General features: G+C 44.0%; 1 protein-coding gene across 3 annotated transcripts in view; it reads right to left on the bottom strand.

Moving 5' to 3' along the window:
* ZNF334 (zinc finger protein 334) overlaps positions 1-13,337 on the bottom strand; it is a 40,138-nt gene extending 26,801 nt beyond the window's left edge. For all 3 annotated transcript variants that reach the window (XM_084888976.1, XM_084888975.1, XM_084888974.1), the window contains exons 1-4: positions 13,225-13,337; positions 9,739-9,797; positions 4,078-4,204; positions 3,704-3,799 (exon numbers count right to left, since the gene is read on the bottom strand). In XM_084888976.1, coding sequence (XP_084745102.1) covers positions 3,704-3,799; positions 4,078-4,204; positions 9,739-9,797; positions 13,225-13,237 — 295 coding nt within the window. In that variant the 5' untranslated portion in view covers positions 13,238-13,337. The remainder of the gene's footprint in view (positions 1-3,703; positions 3,800-4,077; positions 4,205-9,738; positions 9,798-13,224) is intronic.
* Between the last annotated feature and the right edge of the window lie 720 nt (positions 13,338-14,057).

Genomic DNA, 14,057 nt, shown 5'->3' with positions numbered 1-14,057 from the left:
CATAAAAATACTAGAAGCATCCACAGGTAGCAAAATCTCAGACGTATGCCAAAATAACTTCTTCACTGATACTGCCCCTAGGGCAATGGAAGCTAAAGAGAAAATAAACAAATGGGACTACTTCAAAATAAAAAGCTTTTTTACAGCAAAAGAAACCATCAATAAAACAACAAGAAAGCCCACGGTGTGGGAGATCATATTTGCAAATATTACCACTGATAAAGGTTTAATCTCCAACATTTACAGACAGCTTATACAACTAAATAAAAGGAAGATGAATGATCCAATTAAAAAATGGGCAATGGACCTAAACAGAATATTTTCAAAAGAAGACAGAAGGAAGGCCAAAAGGCACATGAAAACATGCTCAAAGTCACTAAGTATCCGAGAGGTGCAAATCAAAACAACAATGCGGTACCATCTCACACCTGTCAGAATGGCCAACATCAACAAATCAACAAACGACAAGTGTTGGCGAGGTTGCGGAGAAAAAGGAACTCTCGTGCACTGCTGGTGGGAATGCAGACTGGTGCAACCACTGTGGAGAACAGTGTGGAGTTTCCTCAAAAAACTGAAAATGGAACTCCCATTTGACCCAGTAATCCCACTTCTAGGAATATATCCCAAGAAACTAGAAACACCAATCAGAAAGGATATATGCACCCCTATGTTCATAGCAGCACAATCTACAATAGCCAGAATTTGGAAACAGCCTAGGTGCCCGTCAGCAGATGATTGGATCCAAAAACTTTGGTACATCTACACAATGGAATACTATGCTGCCATAAAGAAGAAGGAATTCTCATCATTTGCAGCAACCTGGATGGAATTGGAGAGCATCATGCTGAGTGAAATAAGCCAATCAACGAAAGAGAAACACCACATGACCTCACACATCGGTGGATGATAAAGATCTTTATAAACTGATGAACCAAGAGACAGATATAGAGAAAGTAAAGCAACAGGCAGACTGTCAAATTACAGTGGGGAGGGTAGGGATATCAGGGGGAGATAATAGATCAACCGAAGGACTTGTATAAATGCATATAAGTACAACCAATGGACATAAAACTATGGGGAGGGAGGGGATGTGTGGGAGGGAGGGAGGGGGGCAATAAAAAAAAAATCAAGAAAATATGTAAAAAATAAATAAATAAATAAATAAATAAATTAAAAAAAAAATAAAAAAAAATAAAATGAAAACGGAAAAAAAAAAAAAAAAAAAAAAAAAAAAAAAAAAAAAGAATTGGAACTTGCGCTCCTGTGTCAACAAGGTTGACACTCACTGACATATTGTTTTTTAAAATATATTTTTATTGATTTCATAGAGGAAGGGAGAGGGAGAAAGAGAAACATCGATGATGAAAGAGATTCACTGTTCAGCTGCCTCCTTCATATCCCCCACTAGGGATCAAGCCCACAACCCAGACATGTGCCCTAACTTGGAATCAAGCCCTGATCTCCTGATTCATATGCCAACGCTCAACCACTGGGCCATGCTGATCAGGATCACTGACTTATTTTCTCTTCTCCCATCCACCCCGCTCAGCCTCAGCCGGCATTCCTCCCCTTATTCTCTCACTTCCTATAAAAGCTCCCTCCATGTAACCCACCATCACACGCCCAGTGTGTCTCCAGCCTTCTTTTACAAACTTTAATTCAAACCTACATCTAGCCTCTTTGATCATTTTATTTGGTTATGACAACCGCAGTTTATATTAAGCCTTTGACAAATAGTCAGATGTTGGCAGCTGTGAAATAAACTGTTTTCTTTTCAAAAAAAAAAAAAAAGAAACATCGATGAGAGAGAAGCATTGATCAGCTGTCTTCTGCACATCCCCTTCTGCACAACCAAGGTACATGCCCTTGACCGGAATAGAACCTGGGACTCTTCAGTCCGTAGGCCAACACTCTATCCACTGAGTCAAACCGGTTAGGGCACAATACTATTGTAATTTTTAATTCCACGTTTATGTCAATTTTTTTTCCTTTCTGATTTCTCTTGTCTGTGGGAACTCAGGCGCCTGACTATTCAAGTTGATCCTAGGACCATTACTAATTTTCATCTTAATCATTTTTGGTTATGGGTAATTATTGTTATCCTTTGCTACTCTCATTTTATTCAGTAACATCAACTGTGTGCTTAAAAGCTTATGACTTTCCTGTAGCAGATAGAGGAAAATTTGATGTTGAATGTTTATACTTAAGAGTTGATACTAGTTTCATATACCTAAATTCACAATGCATGTTCAAATGATAATCCTTCAAGTCTACAATATTGCTAGCTTCTACAAAACCAGGATATTTAATTTCATATATTGTGCATTTTCAAACGCAAACCAGCTTTCGTGTTCTTCACTGAGTTAACACACATTCCAGCCTTAGCTCTTCTCAGAACCTAGGCATCCTTCAAGGCAATGCTACTTTCCTGTTGTTTAAAAAATATATCTTCACTCTTTTAAATTCCATGTGTGGTAAATATTACAAGTAAATACTGTCTGTACAATGTTCTCGCACTATTTCCTACGCACTTCTACTTCCATGATCAAGCCTGATTTCTGTTGCTTTTGGTAGTTTTCCACCTTTTAATTATTATTATTATTATTATTATTATTATTATTATGTTTTGGATTTTAACTGCCTCCCACCTACAACAAATATAGAGTTGACTTTTTTCCTTGGGGCCTTTGGGTAATTTTCAGAAAAAGAAGTGACAAGACTTTTACACTTGCATCTATATATTGGAATTCACTCCTTCCTTAAAAAAACAGTTTATATGGCTTCTGAACACCCCTGTCTCCTGACTTTCCCCTATAGAATGAGTGTTCCTTCTCAGTCTCTCTTGCTAGAATCCCCTGACTTGCAAATATAGTGCTTAAGGGTATAGTTCTTGACTTCTACCTATTGTCTCACTCAAAGTAGAATTCAGTCTTTTCCAGGCCTATAAAGTTTTCCCCCCAGTTAACTCTCTGCCATCATTTGCTAATTTCTGCTCAATAAACCCTCTCTGACTTCCTTGCTGTTCCCTGATTACACCAAGTCCATGCCTGTCTCAGAGGCTTGTCCCCTGCTGCTCCCTCCCTCCGGAAATCTCTCAGATGACCCATGTCTCACTCCATTCCACTTTTCTTGCTCAAATGTTCACCTCCTCAAAGAGACCATTCCTGAATTCCCTGCCAATCTCTATTCCCTTCACCTGACTTTTATTTTTCAGAGTGCTGATTACTACCAGACATACTGCATATTTCTCTGCTAACCAGCTCTATTGATAGGACTAGAAACTTTGCTTTTGTACCCCTGTGCTTGGAACATGATTGGTGTCCAGCAGGTATTAAATAAGTAGATATTTGTTGAATAAAAGAAAGTATCAATAAATGCATATCTATAGAGTGTGTAGCACTGGTGGGAAGGTGAACAATGGCCATAGAAAGAAAAACTGAGAAATAAAGGTCTAAGATGAGGGAGGCAACAAAGGGATTCCACAAAAACAAAGCAAATCTCTCTCTGTACATGTCAATCAGAAAATTTAAAAATTATATATGAGAATGAAATGTTAATATCTAAGGTAAGGTAATTATTTGTCTTTAGTCATGTCTAGAAGTGGAGCCTCTATAAGAGATTTCTGAAACATATTTCAAAGATACCAACCCCTGCCCTGGACTCGGGATTCAGTTTCTGCCAGTTGCCTGACTTCATTACTCACCTGAATGGCTCTGACTCGGGAATTCTCCCTTTAATATCCACGGTTCTTCTCCTTGCTCCAACTTAAATATCAGCTCAGGTTTGGTAGCACAGTGCCCTGTTGTGGGAAATGATAGGGGATTGGCAACGTATCTTAGGGTTCAGGCCCTTTGAAGAATCAGAAGGGAGAAGCTTTAGAAGCAGTACAATGATGGAGCCCTCAGCAAAAAAGACTCTTTCACTGGGGAGGTGAGACTATAATATTCTTTCAAATTCTTTAAAAGGATCTTTAATCTGAATTCTCAAGTCAAGCTGAAAACTCATAATATTCTACATTGATTTGGTTCCTAAGAGAGGAAGTGCATGCTGTTGGGAGTTGCATGGGGCTGTGCTTACCCAGGAATAACAGGTGCCTGTAGTTCTCCAGCATCATGTCTCTGTACAGGTGCCTCTGTGCAGAGTCCAGCAGCTGCCATTCATCCCGGGTGAAGGCCACAGATATATCCTCGAAGGACACTGACCCCTGGAATAGCCCAATCCTGCTCAGTCTGAAGTGCTCAAGACCAGAGGGCATGAGGAATACATCTGGAAACTAATCCTACAGTGTTCATCGTTAAGTTTACCGGGTGTCCTAACTGGTTTGGCTCAGTGGATGGAGGATGGGCCTGCAGACTAAAGGGTCTCGGGTTTGATTCCCATTAAGGGCATATGGCTGGGTTGTAGGCTTGGTCCCCAGTGGGGGCTGTGCAGGAGGCAGCTGATCGATGCTTCTCTCTCATCATTGATGCTTCTATCTCTCTCCCTCTCCCTTCCTCTCTGAAATAAATAAAAACATATTTTAAAAAAGAGCTTCCCAGGCAATATTTCAAGGGATATCTATGTACTTTTGGGAAAAACAGAAATCATAACAGAAATACTTTGCTGCCATACTTGTCTGTTAATTCATAAAACAATCTGAGTTCCTCTACCTGCCTAGAACTGTCCTGGTTTTGGAGGACACCAAGGAGAATAAGACACTGGCCCTGTGCTTAAGGCATTTACAGACCGATGAGGCAAATTCCCACAGAAAGAGACATGCACAATAGTGAATCATGGGAGCCATGAAAAACTGTGGACAGAGTGAGGTCACAAAGGGGAGAGAGGGTTACATTTCTTTGTATGTTTTTTCAAGTTACACTTCACTGAGGAGATAAAGATGTGTTTGCACACCAACAGTGAGGTTTGTGTGAATAAGAGGCAATAGTATGAGCAAAGATATAGACACACTAAAAATGCACATCCCGTTAAGGGAATTGCAGCATGATAGAATAAGGTTGGAGGCTTTGATGAGACATAAAACTGTAGGAGGTATTTAATGGTCAGACATGGAGAAATTTTGGACTTTCCGGTATAGACCAGTGGCCTCCAAATACTTGGTCACTCCCTCAGTAAAAATTCCTGGGTATTTCTCCAAGTCTGTGGGCTTGATCCCCAGTGGGGGCATGCCGGAGGCAGTCCATCAATGATTCTCTCTCATTATTGATGTTTCTATCTCTCCCCTTCCCTTCCTCTCTGAAATCAATAAAAATATATTTTAAAAAAGTTCCTGGGTATTTCTTATAAGTTATACTAGATGTATGTGACTCATCAGCCATACACCAAAAGTAAAGCTTACCTTTCCTGAGCTTTTTAGATACAAAAGAAACATAAAAGTGCATTCTGGTGTTCTGTTAACCTGCCACAGAAGACTTATTGTGAAGTTCTTTGGACTGACATGCCTGCTCTGGAGATTGCTTCTGAGGCCAACGGGGCCATGTATATAAGTGACACGGTCGGAATTACAATTTGAAAGGAATGTTCTAGAGGCCGAGTGCAAGGTGCTTCGAAGGTGTGGTTCTCAATCAGACACTTGAAGGGGATTTGGCCATGTCTGAAGACATTCCTGGTTGTCACAGCTGAGGAAAGGGTGCTACTGGTATACAGTGGGTGGGGACCAGTGATACTACTAAACATCCTACAATGCAAAGGCCAGCCTCCGCAGCAAAGACTTGTCTGGTCTGGTTGGTGTGGCTTAGTGGTTGAGTATCGACCCAGTAACCAAGAGGTCACTGGTTCAATTCCTGGTCAGGGCACACACCCAGGTTACAGGATGTGCAGGAGGCAGCTGATGGGTGATGTTTTTCTCTCATTAGTGATTTCTATCTCTTTATCCCTCTCCCTTCCCCCCCGCCCCCGCTCTCTCTCTCTCTAAAAGTCAATAAAAACATATTGTTTTTTTTTTTTTTTTAAAAAAGAATTATCTGGCCCAGAATATCAATAGTGTTGAAGGTTAAGAAAGCCTGTTTCCTAGAGAAGTCAGAAAGGAAGGTATTAGACTATGAAGAGAGATGGCCACCTACTTTAATGTAGCAGCAAAAGGATTTAGAAGTGGGAGCCGATTCCAAGTGGAATTAATCAGTAATTGTTTATGGAATGAGCAGGGAGAAGGAGCATTAGTCCCAGATAAGGGCAAGGGAAGCTGGGTCCGTATCTGCTGATGCCAGATACTGAGATTGCAAAATGGGAGAGGGAGCAGACTGGGCAGAAGGAGGGAGAGCTGATTCTTGGACATGTTATACTGCAGGTGTCTGTGGCACATGCAGGTGGGGGTGTTGAGGTGACCGTTGGGGCTCAGGAGAAAGGTGTAGGGTTAGGATATATTTTTAGAAACCAGGAAACTCTCAGTGGTAGCAGAAGCCATGCAAACAGGGACTTTGCTCACAACAGCATGGAGACCAAGCGCACAGGGCCTGGGAGCAGCAGGGCAAGGCCAGTGGGCCTGGTGACTAAGAAGGAACAGGAACCAGGAGTTAGCAGCTGTACCTGCAGCATCTAGAACAGTCCTGGTCTGGTCTACTGTGATGCCCAAAAAGCAGCGGCCAAATAAAGGAAGAGTGTCTGGTGGTGACAATTTCAAGAATAAGTGATCTCCCAACTCAACGCCATGGGCTGCACACACACACACACACACACACACACACACATACACACACACTTACTTCTGCTGCCTCTGAACTGCAGCAAGGAGAGACATAAAACACGAATATATTTCTCAGAACAGAGGCGTATTGGGAAAGGGGATGGCAGCAAGTGAGAGACGTTGACTAGCTTCTGGAAGATGCCGAGGAGGAGGGAGATGGTGGCAGCACTGTGCTCACCCCTTTCTACAGAGTGCGGCAAAGTCTCAGGCTCCGAGGAGAGCCTGGCGCGACCTCCCAGCTCAAGAAACGATAGTGGACAGTGGCTGTGGGGCTGCAGGAGAGGGAGCAGAAGTAACAGAAGAACCTCGTCCTCCGCTGGCGGTTCCTCCCCTGCTCAGGGCTTAGCTGCGGGTCAACACTCCAGGGGCCAGGTCCCGAGAAAAGGCAGGGAACTGCCTCCACGTGTCTGCATGGACTTTGCAACCCAAGAGATAATCAGAGAACCGTGCTTAGCACCCGGATACACTCACAGCCTTTCTTTTATGGCAACTCTAGGGAAACAGGCTAATATGCTCAGGTAAGGCACTGCCCCATTTGGCAGGGGAAACGGGGTCCCCTTGAGTGCTGTCCCCCTCTGTACAGACTAAAGAGAAGCCTGTCTGTACACATGTCCCATCTCTTCATGTGGGAGACCCCGAGTCACCCTTTCATTCAAGTGAAAAGCTTGCCAAGGAAACAGGCCTCTGGTTGCCAAGCAACACACATCAGCTCCCCAAATGGATATAATGAGGCTTTTACCTTCTTTTCACACAGAAAACAAAAAAGGCCTCCACGTAGGAGGAAAAGCAACAATCTGAAAAATAAGCCTTCAGAACAAACCCGAAGACTTTACTGTCAATAGAAATCAATGTCCTGAAAGGTAAGTACTGAGAACAGATTGAAGACGATGAAAACAAGTTTAATTCCCCTACCAAAGAGAATAGCTTTTAAGAAATCAAATAGATGTTCCCAAATTGGTGGAGGAATCTTCTATGAAATGAGAACAGTGAGGTATGAAAAAAGAAGTCCACAGACACTAGATATCTTATTTTTGACTTATGGAAACAGAAACAAAACTCTGGAGAGAAGGCTTGAAAACAAACCACACAGGTGACAAAAATGAGCAAATCCCTCAACCCATAGAACAACAACAACAACAAAAAAACATAGAAAAACGAAAATGATGAAAGAAAAGTAAGAAGTCACAGACGGCCGATCGGGAGAGGCTCTGACAGACTAGTGGGATTTCTGGGTGACAAGAACAAAGAGTGGAGAGAAGGAGAAACCATCTGAGAAGTAACGGAAAACACATGAGCCTTCATCCTAACAGGACCTCCCCGTCACCAAGCAGGCAGCCTGAGATAAGAACAAATAGCAGGCACTCCCCGGTGAAGTATCTGACACCGAGGGTAACAACAAAACAGGTTCCCTTAAAAAAAAAAGTGAGAATAAACTGCCGCACAACTTCTCCACATCTTTCCAAACACCGGGAGACCATGGCGATTACCTTTTCTCCTAATCCTCTGAAGGAAAAGGATTTCAAACCCACGTCCTGTAAGCAATCCATCATTCATGTAACGGGGCTGAACAAAGGCACTCTCCCATACCCAGCCCCAGAAGGCATGTAACCACACAGTCTTCCCGTGCAACCCTCCAGGGGTCGCCATCAAAGCTCAGCAGACTCTGAGGAAGAAGACCTGGCCTCCAGGATCATGGGGGCAGATAGGAAGGCCGAAGAACTGGTTCCGGCAGAGCAGGAAGGACTGATTGGGGGTGGCTGACAGGTGTGAAAGGAAAGAGTGCATGGGGCTAACTGAACAGGAAACATTTTTTTAAAGCTATTTACAAAGGGTACATAGGCAAAGTCTTCTATTTTTTGACAAAGCTGTGGGAACCACGCCAGAGAATTCCCGAAATTTTGGAAGAGGAGCTGCTACAGGGATTGACAGTGATGCTACAGTGGCCTCGTCGGTTCAACGATAGGCCCTCCGGGATGGGGTAATGCCATCAGCCATAGAAGACAGGGCAGGGCAGGGCCTCTGGTGGGGCTAGGACCGCCAGCTCCGTTGGTCAGCACGGGCACCTGAAACCCTGTCTAAGTAGGGTTGCCAGTTAAATTTGAACTTCAGATAAGCAACACATAAGTTTTTAGTATGTGTGGGTCCCATGCAGAATGTGCTTTCTTTCATGTGCCCTGTGTCTTCTCTGGCAACCCTACACCTAAGACGTCGCCCAAGTTCTTGAGCAAGTTGAAACATCAGCAGATGATAACTTACAACCAACAGTATGTGGAAAGCTTGCAGTGAATGTGGCCTCAAATGTCCTTCTGGTCAAACATCTAATGATGTATCCTTAGAACTATTCCAGCTACAAGTTCTTAAAAAGTTACTTAAATCTGTTACTTATATCCTCCAAAAGGGGTATAATAAAAGTACCTACCAGTACCTAAAAAAATAGACAAAACAAACGTTAAAAAAAATTCCTACCTCATAACATCAAAATTATCTCTGAGCTAATCCAGGTAAGAAAATTAACAGTGACTAGAACATAATAAGCAGCCCTAACTTGTAGATAATACTATAACTGACCAATTATTATTATTCTGTCATATTCCCTTCAACCTTGGGACAGCAAATATAATAAGAAAGTGGATGCTAAAATTTAAATAATTATTATTCAAGTAGTTAAAAAGTGTGATGGGACTGTTAGCTAAAAATTCCCAAAATAATATTTGTTATATTAAAAAAAGAGAAAAAAGAAAAGCATTAGATTATTTCCACAAAACTTGAGATGAGGGAGGAGTCCATCTCATTTTAGATGGCACTATAAAACCATTCCTGGTGTTGAGGGAAACGTATGTTTACATCTGTGCTACACACATCAAAGGTAATTAATAGTAGAATAAAAAGAAAATGTAGACCTTGGCAACTACCTGAAGATGAAGAAAGAAAAGTAAAATAATAATGCAGGAAATGATAAAAATAAAGAAAAACAACTGATAAGAAAATATGCTTATTGATAATGCAAAGGAACTCTTAGATTTCACAGGGAAAAAACCGGTAATAAGTGGACAACTCACCTCCGATGTGTTCATTTTCTTCTGCTCCCGGAAGAGTTTAGAGAACCGTGAAGGCAGAGCTGGAGAAAGAGAAGGAGAAAAAATATCATGAGAACTATGGTCTGCCTTGAAGTCCTCATGGCACTGTTTAGAAATCCACACATGTTAGCTGCCACAGCACACAGGGGGAGCATGTCTCTGACCCTGAGAGGGCAGGTATGTCGAGGGGCTTCTTGCAACCCTGGTCTCACCATGAGGAGCGCAGGGAGGCAGGCTTCCCATTGGGGAGAGTAAATATTTGTTCTTAATTGTTTCTTACAAGGAATAACCTTTCTCGAGTCAATAGCCGACAAATATAAAAGGCCAAATCCAACTGAGAAAGACCTGGTTACACAAATGGTAGTGTAGGAAGGACAGCACGCCAACCTTCGGTCCATTATGAAACATGTTACATCCTAAACTTTTTGATATTTGGGGTTTACTTCAAAACAATCCAGTAGAGGAAGGTGGAAGGTGGAGAGTGTGTGTGTGTGCGTGTGTGTCTGTTGGGGGAGTAGAGATAGATGAAATAAAATGGCCCATATTTTGAAAATTGCTGAAGCTTACACAAGTGTATGGGAACCATTATGTAATTTTTCTTTATTTTGTATGTTTTAAATATTTCCATTAAAAATGTAGATGATGCCGAAACCGGTTTGGCTCAATGGATAGAGCGTCGGCTTGGGGACTGAAAGGTCCCGGGTTCGATTCCGGTCGGGGGCATGTACCTTGGTTACAGGCATATCCCCAGTAGGGGGTGTGCAAGAGGCAGCTTATCAATGACTCTCTCATCGATGTTTCTAACTATCTCTCTCCCTTCCTCTCTGTACAAAATCAATAAAATATATTTAAAAAAAAAATCTGCTCACTTACTTTTATATTTACATTTTTAACTCCTGGTGGTTAAAAAATTCATAGAAACCTTTGACCACAGGAATAGGTGTGCTTTAAAAAAATCTTTTTTAAATTTATTTTTTAGTTTTTATTTTTTTATCTTTTAGAAAGGAGGTTTGTTCTCCTTTGTTTGCAGTGTCTCCAAAGGACTTTTTATTGAGAAACTTGCTTTGATTTCACTGAGTCATGGTGGACAAACCAGTGCCTTGGTGCTCCTTTTAATTCTGCCACGAATGAATAGTGTAAATGGAGATACTAATCCAGGTGTAATAACTTTAATGATACTGACAATAGTTATATATTGCTCACTATCTAATGGCATTGTTCTAAGTACTTTATATATGTGACCCCGTTTATTCCTTAAGATAAAGCAAGATGTAGGTATAGATTAATACTCTAATTTTACAGAGGAGATTGAGGGGGAGAACATTAAAGTAATACGGTGGAGCTAGGCTCTGACCCTGGCAGTCTGGCTCCAGAGACCTTATACTTCACCCTACGCCAATGACTCTCTCAGGCCCAGTATTGCTCACTTCTAAAATGAGACAGGGCCCTCACCGCTTTGGCTCAGTGGATGAGTGTCAGCCTGTGGACTGAGAGGTTCCAGGTTCTATTCTGGTCAAGGGCATGTACCTTGGTTGCGGGCACATCCCCAGTGGGGAGTGTGCAAGAGGCAGCTGGTCGATGTTTCTTTCTCATCGATGTTTCTAACTCTCTATCCCTCTCCCTTCCTCTCTGAAAAAAAATAAAAATAAAATATATTAAAAAAATAAAATGAGGCAGGATTATAGAATCCTGGAAGACCCTCCATGTGCTCCTATGAAGGCAGGATTGGCAGGTGGCAGCATATCCCTACATTCCAGAAGTGATGTGCATGGTGTAAGGGCTGGCAGGGTCCCGGGAGAGGGAGGAGAGAATGGATTCTCTGGGAGGAGTAGAGATAGTGTCTCCCTGACCTCCCTCCCAGACCACGTCCTCGCCCTCCTGTCCACAGGGCTTCCCCTTCCCATGGAGCCTGCCGATTGCCCCCTCCTCAGCCCAGCTGACCTCTCTCTCTGGAAAGTCGGCCCTTGCTGTGACTGTCTGACAGTTCTTGGCAACCTCAGGGCAGAAGGATCAGGAACTGCTTCTGAGCAAGCAAAGACAGGCCCTGCTTGTTTCTCGGATCTCTGCCCTGCAGCTGTGGTAGCCAATCTGGGGAGGGCGGGGGTCCCCCAGGTGGGAGTCCTGCTCCTGGTGTTCCCACCCGCTTTCCTCCCAAGAGCGGTGTGATCAGGGAAATGTGGAGCTGGCCGGCAGGGGTAAAGTCAATTGACTGGAATCTTCTGCCCTGGCCCTCGGTCTCTCGGAATTCACCATCCCCTACAACCGTTCTCCCGTTGTTCTCCCGGTGTGACCCAGACCAGCAGCAGCAGCATCACCTGGAAACTTGGTAGCAATGCAAATTCTTGGGCCCCTCCCTAGGCTTACGACCCTGACACCGTGGGGGTGGGGCCAGCCCTGTTGGGTTGGAACAAGCCCTCCAGGCGGCTCTGTTGCATGCTGGCAACCACTGCCAGGAAATGTGACTTCGGGGTCTGTCAGCTGCTGAGGACACAGGGCAGACAGACAAGGAAGGAAGAGTCTAGAAGGCTCCATCGTGCAGCAATCCAAGGGTGCTGTCCAGATACCAGGAATCCTCAAGAGCCTCTAGAGAAGACTCAGTCCTCACACACTCCAGGTTCCTCCTGGTGGCTCCAGGGCAGTGCCACTCTGCTAAGGGCCGTGAAGGATGAGTGACCTGGGCAACCCTCTGCCCGGGGTGTGGAAATCAGGCTGTGGGAGGTTCCCACCCCAGCTCCTGCAATTACTGGCCCTGAAACGCCACCTCCAGAGTCTCGGCTTACTGCTTGGATAAGATGGGATGGTTAATACCGACTTTACTGGGGGTCTTTGGGAACAAATAATAGACTGCACGACAAGAACAGCGAAGAAGGCACTTGTAACGTTTCCCAGGTGCTCAGTGAATGCCAGGCCTGTGCTGAGTGCTTTACAGGTGATCTTCAGACCACCGTTGAGACAGGTTTTAGAAATAACTTCCTTTTGCTGTTGGAGAAACAGCATCTCAAAGGCTCATCATTTTGCCAAGGAGACTCGGTGGCAAGGCTAGAATTTGCATCATCTGTAGTTAGTAATTCGAACTTAGCCTGCTAGCCTGTGGACCCACCACCTGCCCTTAGCCGGCAGGCATATCCTACCCGTTACAAGAATGAGTCTCCTCTCCCCTGGTGTGGTGGGTGTGACTCCCTCATGAAGGGTGGGCCATGCAAATTCGAGGAGCTTCTGGAAACAGCCCTTTCACACGTGGACGCCTTTTCTCAGCGCCCTTTATTTTGACCAGAAAACCCATGGCCAGATCCCTTTCCTGGAACCTACAGGGTCTCCGCCAAACTGCTCTGTCCCTTGGCTTCCGCTAAGGGGCGATGCAGAGCAAGAGCTGGAGGGTGTCCGTCTGCATGGGACTCGCGCAGGTTTCGGCTTCCACCCGGTGTGGGCACAAACCGGACAAAGCAACCCTCCAAACCGGGTTCTCACCTGCAGTGCACATCCTTCGTGCAGGATCCGGTCAGTGAGCGACGCGTACCCTCGGAGGCTCCGTGGTTATCCGGTTATCTGCCCGCGCGCGAAGCTGGAGACCAGGGAGCCGGCGAACAATGAGGAAGAACTGCACATGCGCAGAAGGAGCTGCGAGGACCAGTTCTCTGCGCCTCCTCCCACTGATCCATCAAATCCAGGACTCCGTTTCCCATAAGTCCCCGAGTCCCTCTCCTTAGGGACAGTCTTTAGAAGTCCCGCCTTATTTGGTGAATTGGGTGATTGGCTGTCAGAAATCATCTCTACTTTTCCTGGGAGCCCTGGTTCCCCCAAACCCCAGGATCTGAAACTGGCTCCACCTACAAACAGTGTCACTTTAGATCCAAAGCTACCTTGAGAAGGACAGATGGATGTCAGCTGCACGCATGAAAGCATAAACATTGAACTAAACTACTAAAAAATACAGGCCTGCGACACAGTGAAAGATTAATACCCACCACCAGCAAGTTTTCTCCAAGGAATGCAAACAACGTCTCCAAACTGGATTTCAGAAGTGATACTCTGACACCAGGGAAAACACCAGGTGCACAAAACTCAGCTGAAGATCTGGTCAAAGGCAAACACAGTTCCTCTCCCAGGAATGACTATGCTAGGTGATACTTCTATTAAACTAGGATCCTGAAAGTGCTATGTGTTGTTTTTGATATTTACCTTAAACACGTGGTTGATCATTTTCTTACCCCTTTTACCTTTTCATTTAGAAAATTTTCAAATGTACAGCAAAGTTACAGGAATGACTCATTCTGAATAAAACACCCGAATAAACTGTTTAT

Source organism: Pipistrellus hanaki (genome assembly GCF_964339955.1).
Source record: "Pipistrellus hanaki genome assembly, chromosome: 6".
Taxonomy (NCBI): domain Eukaryota; kingdom Metazoa; phylum Chordata; class Mammalia; order Chiroptera; family Vespertilionidae; genus Pipistrellus; species Pipistrellus hanaki.
This window is presented reverse-complemented; position numbering and strand designations above follow the sequence as displayed.